The sequence below is a fragment of the Loxodonta africana genome, chromosome 12, assembly GCF_030014295.1.
Source record: "Loxodonta africana isolate mLoxAfr1 chromosome 12, mLoxAfr1.hap2, whole genome shotgun sequence".
Taxonomy (NCBI): domain Eukaryota; kingdom Metazoa; phylum Chordata; class Mammalia; order Proboscidea; family Elephantidae; genus Loxodonta; species Loxodonta africana.
Window position 1 is genome coordinate 59,166,294 of NC_087353.1, and position 21,520 is coordinate 59,187,813.

The 21,520-nt window shown below is 51.0% G+C and overlaps 1 protein-coding gene across 1 annotated transcript in view; it reads right to left on the bottom strand.

The window, feature by feature from the left end:
- The window catches only part of PPL (periplakin), a 52,905-nt gene extending 51,925 nt beyond the window's left edge, over positions 1 to 980 (bottom strand). The window contains exon 1 of the mRNA XM_010597326.3: positions 834 to 980. Coding sequence (XP_010595628.1) covers positions 834 to 895 — 62 coding nt within the window. The 5' untranslated portion in view covers positions 896 to 980. The remainder of the gene's footprint in view (positions 1 to 833) is intronic.
- Between the last annotated feature and the right edge of the window lie 20,540 nt (positions 981 to 21,520).

Sequence of the window (21,520 nt, forward strand, 5' to 3'; positions counted from 1 at the left end):
GGAACCCACGGCTCAGAGACGCTGCAAGTTTCAGGGTTGGCTCGAGGGACGGAAAGAAGGACACACCCTCTGAGAAAGAGTGAGGCGAGGAGGACTCCGGCGCCCCCCTGCAGCAGCGCAGACCCCCGACCCCCGGGAAGCTGGAGGGTGTCCCTCAGCCTGTGCCTCCCACCCGACCCACACCCACCCAGTTCCTCTGGGCGCGGCTCTGAGTGCAGAGTGGCAGGTGCGGGAAAGTGCTGCGGCAGGTGGCTCCCCCACTGCGCCGCCCCCGCCTAGCCTCCCCGACGCTAGGAGCACCTGTGCGCTCTCCAAGAAGCGCTGGGCGCGCCCCCCACGCCCCTGCTCAATCTCCCTGTCCCTGTGCGTCCCCTACACGGTGCTTCCGGCGCCCCGGCCTTGGTGTAGCGTCCTCGGACCCCCACCCGTACCCCGGCGGTGCTTCAGGGCCCAGGGAGACGCCGGGCGCAAGGGCGACGCCGGGCGCAAGGGCGACCCCAGGACCCGGGTGTTCCTGTGCCCAGCTCAGTTCCCCGCCCTCTAGGCCCCAAGATCGTGCTCCGAGGATTCTAGAACTCCCTAGGGCCACCTATCGGGCCCCCTCGGCGCCCCAGCCCACCCCCATCCCCACCACAGCTCCAGGACGCTCCCGGGTCCGTGTTCCCTGGTGTCTCACCCTGCAGGCCTCCGGGGCGTGCTCCCCACGCCCCAGCTGCCCCCAGGGCGCCGCCGTTGCCCCGCGCCCGGGCGGGGCTTGCGGCCCAGAGCGCCCTCACTTCGCGCCGCGGCTGGAGGGCTCCGAGGGCCCCGGGGCGCAGCGAGCACCTCCTCACCTCCTGGTGTGCACGGTGGGGCTGTATTTGCCTTTGTTTCTCTTCCTGAAGAGCGAGTTCATCGTGGCAGGCAGTGGAGGCGGGAAGGCTGGGAGGGCTGGCGGCCCGGCACGCACCGACACTGCGGGCGCAGGTGAGGGCGCTGCGGACCGAACGAACGAACGAACGAACGAACGAACGAGCGAGCGAGCGCGCGGCGGCGCCAGCTCTACTCGGAGGGGGCGGGGCGCCCGCCAGCCACTCGCGCTCCGGCCGCTCCCCGCGAAGGTGGTGCTTACCTTCCCCGAGGAGAAGCCGCGGTGGGCGGGGCTTCCCCGCGAGGCAGGCGCCCAGCCTCCATCCAGGCCCAGCGAGTGGGGCTGGGGCTTGCGGAGAGGGGCGCTGGGTCTTGGCCAGACCCCCACCCCAGTCCGGGGCTCCAGAGGGTGGTACAGACCGGCTTCCCGAGCACCCACAGGCCTGGCGCGCGCCCTGGCTGAGAGCCCTCGCCTGGCTTCTTCCTCCCCCCTCCCGCCCCCGCGCTTGACTTGGACACTCAGGGGGCTCCCCAGCCCTTATAACTAGAGAACTACACTCTAATGGGCGCAGTGGAGGGAGAGGCTACTGAAAACGAGCGGCTCTGAGGTTTGCCTGCCACATCAAATCCTGCCGCCACAACTGGCCACCGCTTCGCCGGTATCTTCCCTCGGCTGCCTCAGTTTCCTTATTTGGCAAACAGTGGTAACAGACGGCCCCTTCCCAAAGTGTTGTGAGGGGATTCCTGCAGATAATCCCAGACACGGTGCCTGGCCCGAAGCCAAGTGCAGGGAGCTTTGCTTTGCTTCTCATCATGCCATCTAGGGCAGACAAAAAGTCCTTTGAAACTTTAATAACTCTAGGTCCTGGCATGACAAAAGTACTTCATGCCTGGTCTTAAAAGCTGCTTGATTCTGGTTCAGAATGGGCATATTGCACAATTCTGCCATTGTGTGTCCAGGCTGGACCTAACCAGTGTGTGCCTGGGTCAGGCCATGCACCAGTGTGTGCCTAGGCTAGACCACGCCAGCGTGTGCCCAGGTTAGACTGTAGGTCAGTGGAGAAGGCTGCAGTTGGGCAGACAGTAAACCGAGCCTGGCAGGGAGCCCGAGTGGGGCCCTAACAGCTGGGAGGATTCCGCACCATTCTGGAGGACACTGGGAGGTTCAAGCACACAGTCTCCAGGGGATACTCCAGAAGTCTGCAGGATAAATTATGGCCAAAGTGCTGTGCTGTTGGTCAGATGGGGAGTATGGAGGCCCACTGGGGCCTGGGGGAGGGGGTGGGCCTCAGCCCAGGACTAGTGTGAGTCCTCAGTCCCTCCCCTCATGTATTTATTTGTAAATTAAGGATGTCGATGGGGAATTTGACTTCCAAGGTTCCTCCCTGCCCCAGACTGCAGAGCATCTAAAGACACTGGATGCTCTTCAGTCCCTCTATTGCCCCTGCCACTGAAGGGACATCGGTGGGTGGACTTGAGGGGGTCTGCATTTCCCCTAAAGTTGCTTGCATAATGTGCATGTCCATGTGTGCTTTTTTCTGGGGAAGGGTCTATCACTTCACTGGATTCATACATTGGCTTCTTAAGGGATAGTTGTGAATACCCTCCCACCCTCTGTGCATGGCTCTGCTACATGAGAAAAGAAAACCACAAAACAGAAAAAGGGGTCTTTCTCTCAAGGGGCTTTCAGTCTTGGGGGGACTCATGATAAAAAAAAAAAAAACACTCAAATAGTTAATATACTTTTCAGAAACATGGGAACCGAACAAGGAGAAAGGACCCCAACTAGGCAGCGGTTCTGAGCTGTTGTGCATCAGAATCCCCAGGGAATATGCAAAATGCAGATTCCAGGGTCCTGGCTCCTTTGGGTGCTGATAGAGGCAGTCTGGGGAGGGGCCCAGGAATCTGAACTTTTTGTTTTTTTGCATGTACTATTCAGTGACATCAATTACTTTCATAATATTGTGCTATCTTTCCAAATTTTCCCATCACCTTTTACAGAAACTCAGTGCCACCCAGGGAATCTGAACTTTTCATGGGTTTCTTTGGTAGTCTGCAGCCTCGCTCTGAGAAACTGGGAGTGAGGGTCTCTGTTTGCAGCCCACTTGCCACTCAGGCAGGGACCTTGATGCGAGCTTCCCACCAAACCTCTCTCTAGTCACTCCCTTCTGAACTTGGCTTTGCCTGGCTCCCTTCTAAGCTGGAAGTTTGTTAGGGCAGGTAAAGTCTTGAGCAATTCCTTCCGCTTGAAGTAACTTCCCTTCCTGAGGTGGAGGTTCAGACAAGGGCTGGAGGGCACCTAGGGGATGCTCCCTTTAGCCAACTGACATTGGGAGCAGGTATTTCCAAACACGGGTGGAGGGGGTGGTCAGCCCACCGGGACCCGCAGAAGTCAAACTCATCACAGAGCTTGTTCATCCACATGGACCCCTTCTCCTGCACCCCAGATGGGCCACAGGGACAGGCTCAGAGGGAATCTTGCTGGTCCCCTTGCCTTTGCCCATGCTGTCACGCTGCCTGGAAACCCTTTTCTTACTTCTCCCTGGGAGTAACTTCCCTACAGATGGGTTCCCACTGGGTGCTAAATTCACAAAGGTACTAAGTGTACCTTCAGGGATGTTCGCTGTCACATTATAGCTAAGGAGGAAGCCCTGGAAACAATCTGATAGTGTAGAGAGGAGGTTGATTACATAATCCAGGATGCTTCCACACTGGGAGGTCCCTGCAGCTGAAGAAGAATGATAGCCTGATGTGGAACGCTCACCAGACACGTATATATATAGTCGAGTGCAAGAACAAAGTGCCAAAGAGTGCATAAGGGGCTCCCATTTGTGTTAGAGAGAGAGAGAGAAAGGAGTATATGTGTGTGTGCCTTATTCTTGTACACGCATAGAAAAAACTTCTGGAAAGGATCCACAAGAAACTGTTAGCTGCGATTCCCCTCAGAAGGGATAAGAGAGAAATGTGAATTTTCACTGTGTACTCTTTTATGGTGTTTGCATTTTATTTATAATCATGTATATGATTTTTTTAATGAATTGCTTTTTTCACTTTTTATTGAAGTAAATATGTATGTAACAAAACGTTTGCCATTTCAACATTCTTTACATGTACAACTCAGTGACATTACTTGTGTTCATCATGTTGTACAACCATCATCATTATCTGTTTCCGAATTTTTCCGTAACTCTTACCAGAAACCCAGTGTCGCCTGAGTCAAGTTACTGATAGTCCGGGGGCAGAGGCAAAGATACAACTATAAAGCCGACCAGCATAAGAGTCAGGGAAGAAGGGAACCTCATCAGGGTTCAAATGCTTGGGTAGAAAAACCCAGTGCTGGTCAGCTGTGTGAAGGTAAGCAAGGCATTTTGCCTCTTCTACCCTCAGTTTTCCCCGTCTGTGGAATGGGTGCAATTGTAGCCTTGACCTCATAGGATACCATCCTGTGTGTTAAGCACTCAGCATGGCCCCTGGCAGTTAGCTAGGGCTCAGACCAATGGGAGGGAGTTAGATCTGTAGCTGAAGACTACAAGCTTGTGGGACTGAAGGGTACAAGCAGTTTGCTGGAGCTCCAAACAGTGTCCAAACCCTAGACTTGTTAAAACTTCCAAACCTCCTTTCCCCATACCTCCTAGGAAGGTGAAGGTCAGTTTTGGGGAGGGATCCAGACCACAGATCTCCAGGTTAGTGGGCCCGTAGTTCAGCTGCTGAATAACAGGAACGACACTGATAATAGTCACGTCGTTTATGGAGGGCTGACTCTGGCCAGGCGACATGGCCTGTGCCAACCTGCCCAGGGGTACAGATTTTCCCCAGTGCCCCACATGGGGTGAAACAGACCAGCTGCCCGCCTGGGAGGTGGTCAGTCTCTTGTGTTCTTTCCCAGAGAAGGGAACCAAGGCTCTGTGGAGTGCAGTGGCAAGCTGGGCTAGCCCCCGTGTCAGCCTGCTGCAGCATCCCAGGTCTTGGACCCCCGCGTGCCTCCACCCTCCACCTCACAGGCTTCGGGCAGCTGAGAGATGGGGAGAACTAGCATTGCAGGAGGAATGTGAGTTGTTCTCCACCACCCCTGCCCCCTCTGTGCTCTGGAAGCCCGCTCAGAGCTGATGGGTACTGTGGGTGTGCATGTGTGTACACACGTGTAAAGATACATATCTTTGGGAAGGCCAGATCAGGGGAGGTCTGCTCCACCCTGTGCATCCTCCTCTGGGCAGATGCAATTTGTTGGGTTCCATGGAGCCCTCATATGCCAAATGACTCATTCCTCTCCTGACGTGGGGGTGGGGGCCCAGCCTGCTCCGGGGCCAAGGAGGGTGTTTCCTTTCCTCCAGGAATGCTTGATGGTTAACCCCACAGAGATGGCACCTGCAGGCCATCCGGCTCCCTGGCCACCAGGCCCCCCTCGGCCCCTGAAGCCGGTCCCTTCCCTGCAGCTGAGCAGGAGCCTGAAGAGGTTGCCCAGGCCCTCCCTATTTCCTGGGAGGTGTAGTGGTGGTCAGAGCTTTCACCACGTGAACCAGTTTGAAACAAGCAGGGCAGCATTCTCCCCAGCCTGGGAGAGGGGTGTGTGGGATGGGGCAGCCTGTTCCTTTCAGGATGGGATGGGACCTGGAACCTTCTCCTCCCAGGGTGGAGGCCCGGGCCCATCCTCCCATGGGCAGCCATTCTCCCACTGCTATCTGGGGAGCGCTTAAAAATGCAGATTCCAGGCCCCCCTCCTCCAGAGATTATGGTTTGGTGGTTCTTGGTGGGACCTAGAAATCTGCCTTTTAACAAACCCCTACCCATGGAATGCTGGGTCACCCTGACAAACAGCCTTGAACAGATGCTGGACAGACCAGGCCATTCTGTCTTTAGCTTGGAGCCAGCCTGGCCTTGCATCCTGGCTGTGTGACCTTGGACAGGTGGCTTGACCTCTGAACCTCAGTCTCCCCATCTGTAAAATAGGGACGAGCCAGTGAGCAGGGACGTGCGCAGAGTGCTTAACCTGGAGGCCCCTTTCATTCCCACCCGTCCTCCAAGGGACACGAGGGGGCTGGCCCAGCTTCACCCCATATTTTGCAATGTTTATTTACTTTTCTGGAAAGACTATGCGAGGGATGGAAAATTCTGCTGGCCCTCTAGCCCAGATTGTCTGACTCACACTCAGCCCTGAGCTGGGGGCCCTCTTGGGGCAGAAGGGAGGCTGGACCTGGCAGCAGGGGCAGGAGGGGGTCCTTGGTGAGTCACCAGCTCCACCTGCCCCTGAGTCATTCCCTGAGAATGTGCCCAGGGCTCCCGCCCACCAAGGCCTGTTCCTGGCCACCTGCCTCGTAGCCCTGCCCCAGGGAGCCACTGCTCCTATGACCCCCTGCTGTGCACCCTCCCAGCTGCAGGAGTGCCCATGGTCAGTCGTGTCTGTTGACAAAATATTGAAACACCTCCACACCAGTGGTTGAAGAGCAGCTGTTCTGAGTGCCCAGTGCCCTCCAGCCACCCCCCTCCCTGCCCTTCCCCAGGACCCAGCCACAAAGGGGTTAACCCAGCTCAGCAGGGGGCCACCACAGCTGCTGGTGTCCCCCTCTGACCAGTCTTGTCACCAGGAGCTCATCTGGCAGATCCAGGCCTCAGGGGTTTCAGACACCTCTTCTTGAACCCTGGGCAGCCTTTCCGGTACAACCTGCTACACACGAGCGGACACCTCATTTTGAGTCTGACCCAGGGCTTCTTCAAGCTCAAGCCATCCGCCAGGGCACGGTGTGGAGCTGGGTGGGGCCAGACAGGCTCTGCCAGGCCTGGGATCCCCGCAGGACAGGCTGCGCAGCCTCACCCTAAAACTCCTGTCTTCCCTCCACCCGCTGCTACTTCCTCGAGCCCCGCCTCACAGGCCCTCCCAGGGCTCATGCTGCCAAGACCTGTGTGGCTGCATTCCTGGGGCCAGTGTCCAGGGTATGACCTGACCCTGGGGAAGGTCCCAGTCAAGAGGTCGGGACCCCTTCCCTCTGGAGCCTGGAGCCCTGTGTGTTGGCCCAGCCTGGCCCCACTGGGCAGAACCAAAGTCAAATCTGAATTCTTCATTTCCTGGCTGTGTGACCCTGGGCAAGTGTCTGCACCTCTCTGAGCTCAGTCTTCCCATCTGTAAAATGGGAAACTCTGCCACCTGCCCCACAGGGTTTTTTTTTTTAATGGCGAAAATATACACAACAAAACATACACCAATTCAACAATTTCTACATGTATAATTCAGCGACATTGATTACATTCTTCAAGTTGTACAACCATTCTTGCTATCCCTTTCCAAATCGTTCCACCACCATTAACATAAACTCAATGCCCCCTAAGTAATGACTCCCCATGTTCCCCTCCCTTCCATCCCCAGTAATCACTCATAAGCTTTGGTTTCTATATATCTTTGCTTATTTCATATAAATGAGATCATATAGTATTTGTCCTATTTCGACTAATTTTGCTCAGCGTAGTGTTTTCAAGGTTCATCCATGTTGTGGCATGCATCAGGACTTCATTTCTCTCTATTGTAAAATCGTATTCCATTGTGTGTATGTATCATACTTCGTTTATCCATTCATCTGTTGATGGACATTTTGATTGTTTCCGCGTTTTGGCTGTTGTGAAAAGTGCCGCAAGGAACATGTGTCTGTTCACGTTGCTGCTTTCAAGTCTCTTGGGTATAAACCTAAGAGTGAAATAGCTGGGTCGTATGGTAGTTCTCTTGGTAAACTAGAGGGTCAGCAAAAAAGAGCAAGACCCTTAATGAGATGGATTGACACAGTGGCTGCAACGATGGACTCAAGTATAATGATTGGAGGATGTCACCAGACCCAGCAGTGTTTCAGTCTGTTGTATGCAGGGTTGCTATGAGTTGGAACAGACTCGAAGGCACCTAGCAACAACACGGTAGTTCTATGTTCAACTTTCTGAGGAACTGCCAAAGTGTTTTCCACAGTAGCTGCACCGTTTGACATTCCCACCAGCAATGCGTTAGGATTCCTATTTCTACTCTCCAGGGTTTTGAACAGACAATGATGTAAGTCATGTAATAATGACAAATCATAGCAACACTTATTGAGCACTTACCGTGTGCGAAGTACTATGCTAAGTGCTTGACTTCAGGAGTTTGCACTTCTTTTTTCGAGCTTTAATGTGGTATGACAGACATGTAATAAGGTGCCCATATTAAAATGTGTAAGTTGATGAGTTTTGATGTAAGTATCCAACCATGAAATCATTCCCACAATTGAGATGATGAATGAGTACTCTTCTTCTCCCCACTTTCCAGACGTGGAAACAGAAGCTCCACAACATGAAATGCCTGCTCAAGGTGGTCGGCAGTCGACTCAGGATTTAAACATTGCCAGTCTGAGTCCAAGCCTTTGTCCCCACCTCTGGCAGCATCAGACCAGGTGCCTGACCAGAGGAGGTACTCAATGTCATTGTTGAATGAATGAATGAGAGGACCAATGCCCAGGGAAGGCCCACAGAGGAGGATCTGCCAAGGATTACTAGGGCCTGAGTCAGGGGCATGGGAAGTCTGTATGTCTGCCACCAGAAGGAAGCCCAAGATGTAGGGAGTAAAACAAGGAGGCCACCACCATTGTTGTTGTTAGGTGCCGTCAAGTCAGCTCTAACTCAGCGACCCCATGTACAACAGAACGGAACGTTGCCCTGTCCTACGCCATCCTCATAATCATTGCTATGTTTTAACCCATTGTTGCAGCCACTGTGTTAATCCACCTCATTGAGGGTCTTCCTCTTTTTTGCTGACAACCCCCTACTTTACGAAGCACGATGTCCTTCTCCAGGAATTGGCCCCTGCTGATAACACACCCAAAGTAAATGAGATGAGATGTCATCCTTACTTCTAAGGAGCATTCTGGTTGTACTTCTTCCAAGACAGAGTTGTTCGTTCTTTTGGTAGTCCATGGTATATTCAGCATTCTTCACCAACACCATAATTCAAAAGCATCAATTCTTCGGTCTTCCACCACCGTTAGGTGCTGTCTTTTTGCCATTTAGACTTAAAATAGAGCTGCCCTGTCTCCATGAGCCCCCTCCTACCTGCCTCAGTCTGGGTCTGCCCAGACCCTTTGTCCACTCTCTCTGCTGAGCTCAAACATTCCTGTCCCATCAACTGCCCTTCCAGGCCATTCTCTGGTCACAGGCTCAGGCATAATCCCCTGCCCAGCCAAGCCTCAGGGACCGATGAGTCAACACCAGTGGGATCTGGACAACCCCCTCCTCCTCCCAGCCCTGGTTTCCCGCTCCACCCCTGACCCCAGTCCAGTCCATCCTGCTCCACTGAAGGGGCCCAACCTTGCTTCTCCCAGCCCCAACATATGGGGAGTGGAAAGGGAGGGTTAACTGATCATATTTTTAGTGTTCAGTAGTGTCTCACTCTTTGTTTGGAAACGTGAATGACTCACAGCACTTGACAAGCTTTATGTATTTATTACACAGACAATATTTTCCCAGAAAATAAAATACAATTGCAGAACCTTACAAAAAAATTAGCCATTTGAATGTGTACAACTCAGTGATGTTTAATGCATTCCCAGTGTTTCAAAAACACCCCCTCTCTCCAGTTCCAAATCATGTTCATCACTGTAGGGGTTGTTTTGAGGATTACATGTGCTAATGTCTGCAAAGCCCTCACAATGGGGCCCAGCACAGTAAGTGCCAATGAGTGTGCGCTAAATGGTAGGAATAATTAGTAAGAGAGCAGTGCTCGTAATAGGTTGCACGTGGTAGGCGGTGGTGTTTATTATTAATTGGAATTGCCAGGGCTAGAGGTGGGGACCTAGGTTCTCTCTTCCCGTGGGCCCCATCTTCAGCTGACACATTGCCTCTCTCCACCCTCCTTTGTACTCCTCAAGGTTGGTGGGTAAGGGAAGCGCTGATGGTAGCAAGGAAACCTGGTCCCCCCAGTCTCAGGGCTTCTCTTGACCCTGCTCCCCAATCTCCCCTGCCCCCTTCTGCTCCCGCAAGCATGACAAGGAGACACATGTGGGGTGGGGGTGGGGCAGCCAGGAAGATTCTGCTTGGGTGGGCCATCACAGTGATGGCCAGTGAGGAGCAGCCACACACCCCCATTCCCGAGGAGCTAAGACTTATCAGCAAGCCCCCCCACCCAGGCATCCTGGGATCCCGAAGGCTTGAGAAACTGCCCGCACCCCCCCCCCCCACCGAGCTGTCAGCCAGCGTTGTCCAGATTTGAATAGCTTGTTAAAAAGGCAGATTCCACTAGATGGTGCCTGGCCACAACCGATGACTGCCCTGACAGGGAGCACAACAGAGAACCCCTGAGGGAGCAGGAGATCAGTGGGATGCAGACCCCAAATTCTCATAAAAAGACCAGACTTAATGGTCTGACTGAGACTAGAGGAATCCCGGCGGTCATGGTCCCCAAACCTTCTGTTGGCCCAGGACAGGAACCATTCCCGGAGACAACTCATCAGACATGGAAGGGACTGGACAATGGGTAGGAGAGAGATGAAGATGAACAGTGAGCTACTTGTATCAGGTGGACACTTGAGACTGTGTTGGCATCTCCTGTCTGGAGGGGAGATAGGAGGGTAGAGAGGGTTAGAAACTGGCAAAATTGTCACGAAAGGAGAGACTGGAAGGGCTGACTCATTAGGGGGAGAATAAGTGGGAGTATGGAGTAAGGTGTATATAAGCTTATATGTGACAGACTGACTTGATTTGTAAACGTTCACTTAAAGCTCAATAAAAATTATTATAAAAAAAGGCAGGGAGGCCTCACTCTACCTGATTTCAGAACCTATTATACAGCCACAGTAGTCAAAACAGCCTGGTACTGGTACAACAACAGACACATAGACCAGTGGAACAGAATTGAGAACCCAGATATAAATCCATCCACATATGAGCAGCTGATATTTGACAAAGGACCAGTGTCAGTTAATTGGGGAAAAGGTAGTCTTTTAAACAAATGGTGCTGGCATAACTGGATATCCATTTGCAAAAAAATGAAACAGGACTCATACCTCACACCATGCACAAAAACTAACTCCAAGTGGATCAAAGACCTAAACATAAAGACTAAAACGATAAAGATCACGGAAGAAAAAATAGGGACAACGTTAGGAGCCCTAATACAAGGCATAAACAGAATACAAAACATTACCAAAAATGATGAAGAGAAACCAGATAACTGGGAGCTCCTAAAAATCAAACACCTATGCTCATCTAAAAAAAAAAAAAAAAAAAGACTTCACCAAAAGAGTAAAAAGACCACCTACAGACTGGGAAAGAATTTTCAGCTATGACATCTCTGACCAGCGCCTGATCTCTAAAATCTATACGATTCTGTCAAAACTCAACCACAAAAAGACAAACAACCCAATCAAGAAGTGGGCAAAGGATATGAACATACACTTCGCTAAAGAAGATATTCAGGCAGCTAACAGATACATGAGAAAATGCTCTCGATCGTTAGCCATTAGAGAAATGCAAATTAAAACTACGATGAGATTCCGTCTCACTCCAACAAAGCTGGCATTAATCCAAAAAACACAAAATAATAAATGTTGGAGAGGCTGCGGAGAGATTGGAACTCTCATACACTGCTGGTGGGAATGTAAAATGGTCCAACCACTTTGGAAATCTATCTGGCGTTATCTTAAACAGTTAGAAATAGAACTACCATACAGCCCAGAAATCCCACTCCTCGGAATATAACCTAGAGAAATAACAGCCTTTATACAGACAGATATATGCACACCCATGTTTATTGCAGCTCTGTTTACAATAGCAAAAAGCTGGAAGCAACCAAGGTGTCCATCAACGGATGAATGGTTAAATAAATTGTGGTATATTCACACAATGGAATACTACACATCGATAAAGAACAGTGACGAATCTGTGAAACATTTCATAACATGGAGGAACCTGGAAGGCATTATGCTGAGTGAAATTAGTGAGAGGCAAAAGGACAAATATTGTATAAGACCACTATTATAAGATCTTGAGAAATAGTATAAACTGAGAAGAACACATACTTTTGTGGTTACGGGGGGGAGGGGGGAGGGTTTTTTACTGATTAATTAGTAGATAAGAACTGCTTTAGGTGAAGGGAAGGACAATACTCAATACATGGAAGGTCAGCTCAACTGGACTGGACTGGACCAAAAGCAAAGAAGTTTCCAGGATAAACTGAATACTTCAAAGGTCAGCGGAGCAAGGGTGGGGGTTTGGGGACTATGGCTTAAAGGGACTTCTAAGTCAATTGGCAAAATAATTCTATTATGAAAACATTCTGCATCCCACTTTGAAATGTGGTGTCTGGGGTCTTAAATGCTAATAAGCAGCCATCTAAGATGCATCAATCGGTCTCAACCCACCTGGATCAAAGGAGAATGAAGAACACCAAGGTCACACGATAACTAAGAGCCCAAGAGACAGAAAGGGCCACATGAACTAGAGACTTAATCATCCTGAGACCAGAAGAACTAGATGGTGCCCGGCTACAACCGATGACTGCCCTGGCAGGGAGCACAACAGAGAACCCCTGAGGGAGCAGGAGATCAGTGGGATGCAGACCCCAAATTCTCACAAAAAGACCATACTTAATGGTCTGACTGAGACTAGAGGAATCCCGGCGGTCATGGTCCCCAAACCTTCCGTTGGCACAGGACAGGAACCATCCCCGAAGACAACTCAGCAGACAGGAAAGGGACTGGACAGTGGGTAGGAGAGAGATGCTGATGAAGAGTGAGCTATTTGTATCAAGTGGACACTTGAGACTGTGTTGGCATCTCCTGTCTGGAGAGGGGATGGGAGGATAGAGAGAGTTGGAAGCTGGCAAAATGGTCACGAAAGGAGAGACTGGAAGGGCTGACTCATTAGGGGGAGAGCAAGTGGGAGAACGGAGCAAGGTGTATATAAACTTACATGTGACAGTCTGACTTGATTTGTAAACATTCACTTGAAGCTCAATAAAAGTTAATAAAGAAAAAAAGGCAGATTCCCAGGCTCTTCTGGGTGATGCCTGGGAACCTGCATTTTAACATGCACTCTAGTGGAGCCTTCAACCCAACCCATTGCCGATGAGTGGATTCTGACTCATAGCGATCCCATAGGACAGAGTAGAAGTGTCCCATAGGGTTTCTTTACAAGAGCAGACTGCCACATGTTTCTCCCCGCTGAGCCGCTGGTGGGTACCAACCACTGGCCTTTTGGTTAGCAGCCGAGCACTTTAACCACTGCGCCACCAGGGCTCCTCTGGGAAGCCTTAGGAACTGGAAAGTTTGGGACAGACTGCCTGGCCCCATCCTTCCAGGTATAAATATCCTCTGTGGTTGCTTTGTACCAACTTAATGCCTTTGTGCTGGTATTAACAGCGACGTTAAAGCTCCCTACAGGCCAGGCACCGAGGCCCAGGTGGAGGAGGAAGGGTTTGCTGGATAAGCCACGGCAGGGCCAAACGTCCCTGGACCCTATCTCCACCCTCAATTCCCTTTTTGGAGACTCCCGGGAGCGACTGGCTGTCCTTTGCTGCCACCTTGTGGCAGGAACGAACTGTGCACTCTATTTTCATAATGATTTTAAATCAAAACGTCCTAACACCTACTAACACCTAACACCCCCATTAGGAGCCTGCCCACAGGACTAAGACAGAACTAAGACAGACAAGTTCCCTGCCCTCATGGAGCTCACAGCGTCTGAGAAGAGACAGTCAGTAACCCACAAACAAATGAAAAAATACAATAATTACAGAGCACCATACACACCAAACCAACCCACCAACCAACCCCCTGCCGTCCAGTGGATTCCAACTTACAGCCACCCTGGAGGACAGAGTAGAACTGCCCCATAGAATTTACAAGGCCATAAATCCTTACGGAAGCAGAGAGCCTCATCTTTCTCTGGCACAGTGCCTGGTGGGTTCCAACTGCCAACCTTTTGGTTGGCAGCCGAGTGCTTTAACCACTGCGCTACCAGGGCTCCTTTGGTATACACCAGGAGCTAGTTTTCATAAGGTGCAATGACATATTTGATAAACGAATCTTGTCTGCCTTCCTGCCGGTCTCTCCACCCCCAGGCACGTCTTTTTGATTCACACATGTATCCCTGTTCAGTAAGTGTTGTATGAACAAATACACGGATGACAGTGCTGTCCAGAGTAGGTCTCTTGCTTCTCTCAGACCCCAGTAGGTGGGGAGTATTTACCGGGAGGGAGGCTGGGCCCTCCCGGGGTCCTAGGAGGAGGGTAGGGACGTTTCAAAATATCCTATTTTAAATTGACGCCATTCCGCTCCCTTTCCGTCCCTCTTCCCTGCTTATTTATCCCCCTCCTTGGCATTTTCAGAGGAGTCCTGGTGGCGCAGTGGTTAAAGCGCTCGGCTGTGAACTGAAAGGTCACTGGTTCGAACCCATCAGCCGCTTCTCAGGAGGAAGACGTAGCAATCTGCTTCTGTGAAGATTTACAGCCTTGGAAACTCTGGGACAGTTCTGCTTTGTCCTATAGGGTGGCAATGAGTGGGAATCGACTCGTCGGCAATGGTTTGGTTTTGAGTTATTTGGTATTTTCAGCAGCTCACATACTATGAGTTTGTCTCATTTATTTAATGTCTGCCCCAGCAGAATGTAAACTCCATAAAGGCAAAGTTTCCTGTCTATTTTGTTAAATTTCCAGCGGCTGGAGCGGTGCCTGACACTTGGTAAAACCAAAGCCAAACCCGTTGCCCTTGAGTCCATTCCGACCCTATGGGACAGAGGCGAATTGCCCCATAGGGTTTCCAAGGAGCAGCTGGTGGATTCGAACTGCTGACCTTTTGGTTAAGAGCCCTAGCACTTAACCATTGTGTCACCAGGACTCAGATGCTCTATAAATACGTACATGTAGACAGCACTGGGTTTGGCTGGGTACCTGCAGGGTAGGGGCCTTGGTGATGCAGTGGTTAAAGCGATCGACTGCTAACCACAAAGCCTGCGGTTGGAGGCCACCAGCTGCTCCACGAGAGAAAGAGGTGACAGTCTGCTTCAACAGAGATTTACAGCCTTGGAAACCCTGTTAGTTCGCCATGAGTCGGTGTCCCTCAACAGCAGTGGGTTTTGGTTCTTGGACCTGCAGGGTGAATGAATGAATGAATATGTGGGCGGGGCGCTGACGGGCTCTGGGGGCATGGCCAAGTGCAGGATTGGAGCTCAGAGCCCAGAGTGGAGGGACTGGAGGTCGAGGTGAGTCCGAGTTAGGAAAGGGGCCAAATGTCAACTGTCCTAGGAGAGGCGGGGCGGGTCAGAGCGTAGGGTCCGCCTGGAGGCGGGGCTAGACTAGGGGTGGAGCCTGGGGGAGGGGTCTTCTGGGGCCCAGGCTAGGCACCTTAGGGACAAGACCGCGAGGGGGCGTAGGACCAGGAATGGGGATGTAAGGGGAGGGGGCACCTATATAATTTGGGGGCGGGGCCTTCCTAATACATGATCGGGGGCGTGGTCAAGCCAAGGAGGACTAGAGATTGGGGATGGGGCTGGGCTGCGGGAAAGATCAGGGCGCGGAATGGATTTGGGCGGGGCCAGAGCGGGGGCGGGGCAGCCCGGCATCTCCGCTCTCCCCGGTCTTAGAGAGCTCTGCTCCGCAGATCCCGCTTGCGCCTCTCAGGCCGGTCCCCGGCGGGTCGGGCCGCAGGGTGTGCAGGGCCGGACGCCCCAGGCCGGGCGCCCACACTAGAGTCGCGCCCCAGGCACTGAGCTCCGAGCTGGGCGGCTGCACTGGGGTCCCGCCCCAGGCACTGCGCTCCGACCCAAGCGGCTGCAGGGACCCTGGTAGGCTCAGCTCAGGGCCAACCCGGCGCCCGGGGCACTGCCCAGGGACTGCGTCCCCAGAAGCTCCGAGGGCGAGGTGAGCAGGGCTGAGGGGCCTGTGTGCGTGCTTGTGATTGTGTATGTGTGTGCATGAGTGTGTGCGTGCTTGTCTGTGTGCATACACGTCTGTGCACACCAGGGGATTGTGTGTGTGTTGGAGTTGGAGCCCTCGAGGCGCGGTGGTTAAGCGTTCGGCTGCTAACCAAAAGATAGGCAGTTCGAATCCACCAGCCGCTCTTGGACCCCTATGGGCCATATCTACTCTGTCCTATAGGGTTGCTATGAGTGGGAATCAACTCGATGGCAAAGGGTTTGGTTTTTGGTTTCTGGAGTTGGGTAGGTGTGTGTGCTGGGGAGGCTGGGTGTGTGTGTGCGAAGTTGCGTACTTGTGCAAGGGTTGACCCGTGTGGGAGGGGAGCTGTGCGTGTGTGCATGACCGAGACAGTGCGTGTGAAATTTGGTGAGCTCTATGTGTGTGTTGGGGTGTCTTGGAGGAAAATGGAAAGAATACTTGGATGGGCTATACGGTCAGGATGCCTGTGGAGTGCATGCGTGAAGTGCATTGTGGGAGGTTAGGAATTGTGGGGGGGGTGTTTTCACGCAAGTGGCAGTGAGAGGTGCGTTGTGAGGGCCCTCAATGTGGAGAGGTGGGGAAGAAGAGACGTTTGGATGTGCTGACCGCGCTGGTCTGGGGAGCGGGAAATGGACAGGATAGGTGTTTGGGGTTTGGCTCAGAGTAATTTGGGGATCAATTCCGGCCCCCTCACTTTGAGGGCTGGGAGATGTGGGGCCAGAGGGAAAACCGGGGCGGTCCCTTACTCGTCACTACCTCCCAGGTTCTGCGTGCCCACCCTGCCTGGACTGCTTCACCTGGAGCCCCTAGTGAACATGGTGCAGAAGTACCAATCCCCGGTCCGCGTCTACAAGTACCCATTTGAACTCGTCATGGCGGTGAGTAACCCCGATTCTCGGCCCTCGGGTGATGGTGGTGGGACAGGGAGTCCCAGATCAGTCTGAGTCAACTAGACCACCCTGCTCAGCTGACCTGATGGGTCAGACTTCTAAGCAGTGACCCCTCCACTCAACCATTCACCACCCGCTACCTTTCACCAGAACTTCTGGAATCCTTGTCCAGTGTCAGCAACAAGTCCTTTCTTCCTTCTCCTAGTTATAAAGCTTACCTATGCTCTCACTTGAGCCATCCTTGACAGAAAACAAGTATATCAAGGTCCAAGCCACTGCTGTCATTTTGTGTGATAATAATAAGTAAATATAAGAGACATGGTGATACAACAATTAAGTGCTCAGCTGCTAACAGAAAAGTTGGGGATTCAAACCCACCAGCTGGCTCCAAGGGAGAAAAGACCTGGCAATCTGTAAAGATTCCAAAAAAAAAAAAAAAAAAACTGGTTGCTGTCCAGTTGATTCCAACTCCTAGTGACTCTATAAGACAGAATAGACGGCCCCATAAGATTCCCAAGTAGCACATGGTGGATTTGAACTGCTGACCTTTTGGTTAGCAGCCATAGCTCTCAACCGCTAGGCCACCAGGGTTTCCCTGTAAAGACTAAAAAAAAAAAAAAAAATAGAAAATCCTATAGGCAGTTCTACTCTATCATACAGAGTTGCTTTAAGTTGGAATCGATTCGACGGGAACGGGGGTAAACTGAGGCTTGAATAGGTGTTGTGGCAGCTCCAGGCTTCGTCAGGAGGAAAAGTAGAGCTGGAGATCAGAACCACACTGAGGGGGAATGTTACGAGAATAAGGTTCTTGCTTCTCGCTGGTCAAGAAGGAGCGGGTAAAGCAATGTAGTTTTCCATACAAGAAAAACTTTATTGAAGAGACTTGCAAGTGGAGATGAGGAGGGCCTAGACTAGCAACGCTTACCCCTCCCCCCCACCCCCCCTCACAGAACAAAAGACAGGCCCGAGTTTTTAAAAGTTCTTGAGCTGAAAAGATTCATGTTTATTCATAGACACAGGTGGGGATATATTAACTATGGTGCCTATGCAGCAGCTTTCCAAGATGGCTCCTGCCTCTGGGATTCGTAGCAGGACTTATTATGGGGTGTCGCACCTGCCCAGTCTCTCACTCCCTGGGTTCGATTCCCTGGCTGGGGCTGTAGCCCCTCACTGCCTCTGGTAGAAGGCGACACAGCGGTTACAGGTGGATGTTCTGCGCGTGTCCCTGGGCCTGGTTTTCTCCAGCTACTTCTGAAAGGCAACTTTAAAGAATTTTGCGGGTTATTTTTAGATACTCTGCCCCATTGTTCTGGGGAATGGCTTTGTTTCTGTGCCCTGGCCCATTTCTTGTTACTTTGTTTGCAGATTTGGGGGCCTCTCTGTTCTCTGTCTCAGTAAGTCTCTAGGTTCCACACTCAACCCCTTATTACCTCCTTGATAGTATAGCCTATTTCTCTTAGGAAGATGGAGTGGGGGGTGCTCCAGAGCTTCGATTTTAGCCATGACATCCATGAGGGTCCTCCTTCTGCTCCCAGATCCCCTCCCCTCCACTTTGGGAGTAGAGAGTAGAAAGGGGGTAGGTGGGCACAGAGGTTGTGGGCGCTGCCACCTTGGATGCACACCCTGCTCCTGTGCAGACAGGGAAGAGCAGCGAAGGGTGTGTTGGAGTCCTGGTTGCTGGTTCTGAGGTCTACGTGCTGTAGGGCACTGCTTCTTGGGGCCCAGGCAGCTCCTGAAACATGGGAGCTGGGGAGAGGGCGAGGTGAACAGACTTGGTGTCTCCAAGTGCGGGTGCCCCTAATGGTGGTTTGGAAACAGCTAAATGTTGTGAGTTGTTTTCCAGGTAGACTCAGAGTGGCTCTGCTCAGTACTGCACAGCAAGGCAGTTGGGGGACAAGGATGGCCTTCAAGACTCTCAGCCCCTGCGTCAGTTGTCTTGGCACCCCAGGGCAGATAGATGGGGGTTTCTTTCTCGGCCCCACCCTCTTCCTCTTGGAGCCTGGCTTCCCTTCTTGGGAAAATAGAGCAATGCTGTGGGGTTGTGCTGAGGATTAAAAGTGATATTTTGTGGTGCCTCTGGCTCAGTGCCTCGCACGCAGTAGGTGCTCACTAAATCCTGTTGTCACTGTTATTGTACACCGGTACAAGTTTCAGTCAAGGAGACCCCATGTGTATCAGAGTAGAACTGTGCTCCATAGGGTTTGCAATGGCTGATTTTCTAGAAGCAGATTGCCAGGGTAGACTCAAACCTCCAACATTTTGGTTAGCAGCTGAGCACCATTAACTGCACCACCCACGGGACTCCTATCGAACCACACAGTCTTATAAATGATTGTATTCAAAGTGTTAGAAACACTAGAATCCCTCCCCAGGCTGTTTAGCCCCGGCCTCCTGTCCAAGAACTTTGATGTCAGTTGGTGTGTGTGTGTGTCCTGCCCAGTCACCTGTAGATTCTTCCAGGTAGCAGAGAGGCAGGAAGCATTGTGGTTACAGGTACAGATGGTGCAGCCATTCTGCCTGGGGTCATTCCGAGCTCCAAAATGGACTAGCTGGGTGACCTTGGGTAAGTTCTTTAACTTCTCTGAGCCTCTACTCTCTCCACTGTAAAATGGGCATCACAGTGGTTTCCAAATCTGGGGTTATGCTATGGATTCAATGAGTCAATATATGTAAAGCTCCCAGTGCAGGGGTCGGCACAGGTCAAGTGTTGACTGAATTTGAGCTGCTTTATAACTGTTGCTGTTGCCTGTGGCTGTTTGAGTTTTCTTCATTTATAAAGGCAATGGAGCGCCAGGAGTGCCAGGAGGTGAGGAAGAGACAGTCGAGGTAGAGTCAGAAGCTTTGGGTCGCAGCCACTGCTCTGCCACACTCTGGCTGTATCTTTGGGAAGTTGCTGAGCTTCTCTGAGCCTCAGTTTCTTCATCTGTGAAATGGGGATGGTTACATGAACTGCATAGGGTTGTCATGAGGAATAAGATGATTGTGTGTGTGGGTGTTTGTGTGTATGGTGCCCAGCCCAGGGCGTGGTCCATAGTAAACAGACAATAAATCGTTGTTGTTTTTGTCAGTTGCCTACAAGTCAGCTCTGACTCATGGAGACCCCAGGTACAACAGAACAAAAAATTGTCTGATCCTGTGCCATCTTCATGAACATTGATCATTGAATGCCTTCCAACCTACGGGGCTCATGTTCCAGCATTATATCGTTACCGCAATTTCGTGAGTTGGAGCCGCCTGCCGCAAATAGCCAATTCTTGAGAACGGGGTGAGGTGGGTAACAAGAGCTTTATTAGATATACTGGTATGTGGAGACAGAGGGGAATGATCTCCTCTTAAAGTCGTCTGTCTCACCAGACTACCAATGGGTTCGGGTTTTTAAGGGAAAAGGGGCCGGGCCGTAAGTTTTAGGGACTTGTGGAATGTGCGCTCTCTTTCTTCTGTTTGGTTTTGGTGGTCGTATCGCAAACATGTTGATCTTTTCCTGCCATTATCCCATCAGCTCAGGGGGTAGCTGGCTCCATCCTTCATCTTATTTGACAGGCTTAGATCAATATCACTTGTTTTCCACAGTCTTAGAGGAAACATTGGTTAACACTTAACCATTTGGGTAGCTAACATCAGGATCTTACTTGGAGGCAGGGATGGGCTAGAGGAGAGAAAGGAGAGAAAGAAGAAGGAAAAAAAATTGGCTCAGGTACTGTTCAAGATATGGCTGAGCAGCCTGTTTCAATATCATACAGTATTCTGTTGTGACCCGTAGGGTTTTCACTGGAGAATTTTCAGAAGTAGGTCGCCAGGCCTTTCTTCCTAGTCCATCTTAGTCTGGACGCTCTGCTGAAACATGTCCACCATGGGTGACCCTGCTGGTATTTGAAATACCAGTGGCATAGCTTCCAGCATCAAGGCAACACACAAGCCACTACAGTACAGTACAGTAGCTAAATATAAATAATTGTCCTCTGTTTAAAGTTCTTGGGAGCTTACACATTCTAAGGCCCTAGGATTCATTCATTCAATAGAAGAGGGATACATCCCCATCCTCGGGAACAGACAACCCAGGAGTTCATGGTTCTCTGTCAAGAAGCAGAGAAATAAATCCACGTGACCACAGAATGGAAAACTAACTACTGCATGGACTTGATAAATGTAAACAGAATTTAGTATGTTTAAGGTTCTCAAAAATACTGATAATCTTTGCACTGTAAAATAAAACTTGCCAGCTAATGGGGCTCTTAGGACTGTATTAATAGGACTACTAACGTACTCTCTTTCCTTGATCAGAATATGTTACACATACTTCGTAAGCTTCAAGGTCCATAGGAACCAACTCGAGTTAAGATGAACCACACTTAAGACCGTCTCTTTTTTTTTTTTTACATCTTGTCATTAGTAATATGTGCTACATACAATGTTAAAATATATTTATAAGTTTATATGTAATGTCTCCAACCCCCAAAGACAAAGATCGAATTTAAAAGATATTGATAAAAAAAAAGTCAATAATAATGAAAACTAAAAGTCAGAATACAGCGGAGTCCTTGGAATGGAACCTCGTCGTAAGTCGTAAGTCAGGGACTACCTGTATAGAAGCTTGTGGCTGCAGTGAGGAAACAAGGTTTTCAAGTATGTATTATCTGCATCTCTGCTAATTTATTTGTATTTTTCAATGGAACTGCCACAATCAAATTCTCTTATCTTCCTTACAGTTCTTGTCAGTGAAATGACCCCAAACCACAGCAGCAGGGCTGACAAAGCCACTTTGCCAGCATTGTCCCGTCCCTGCACCTTCCCCCCCCCGCCCCGTAGCTGCATAACTCAGCATCAGTTGTGCACTGTAGAAGCACAACAGGAGTTTTCTGCACTTAATGTTCCTCATTGTTTCTCAGCT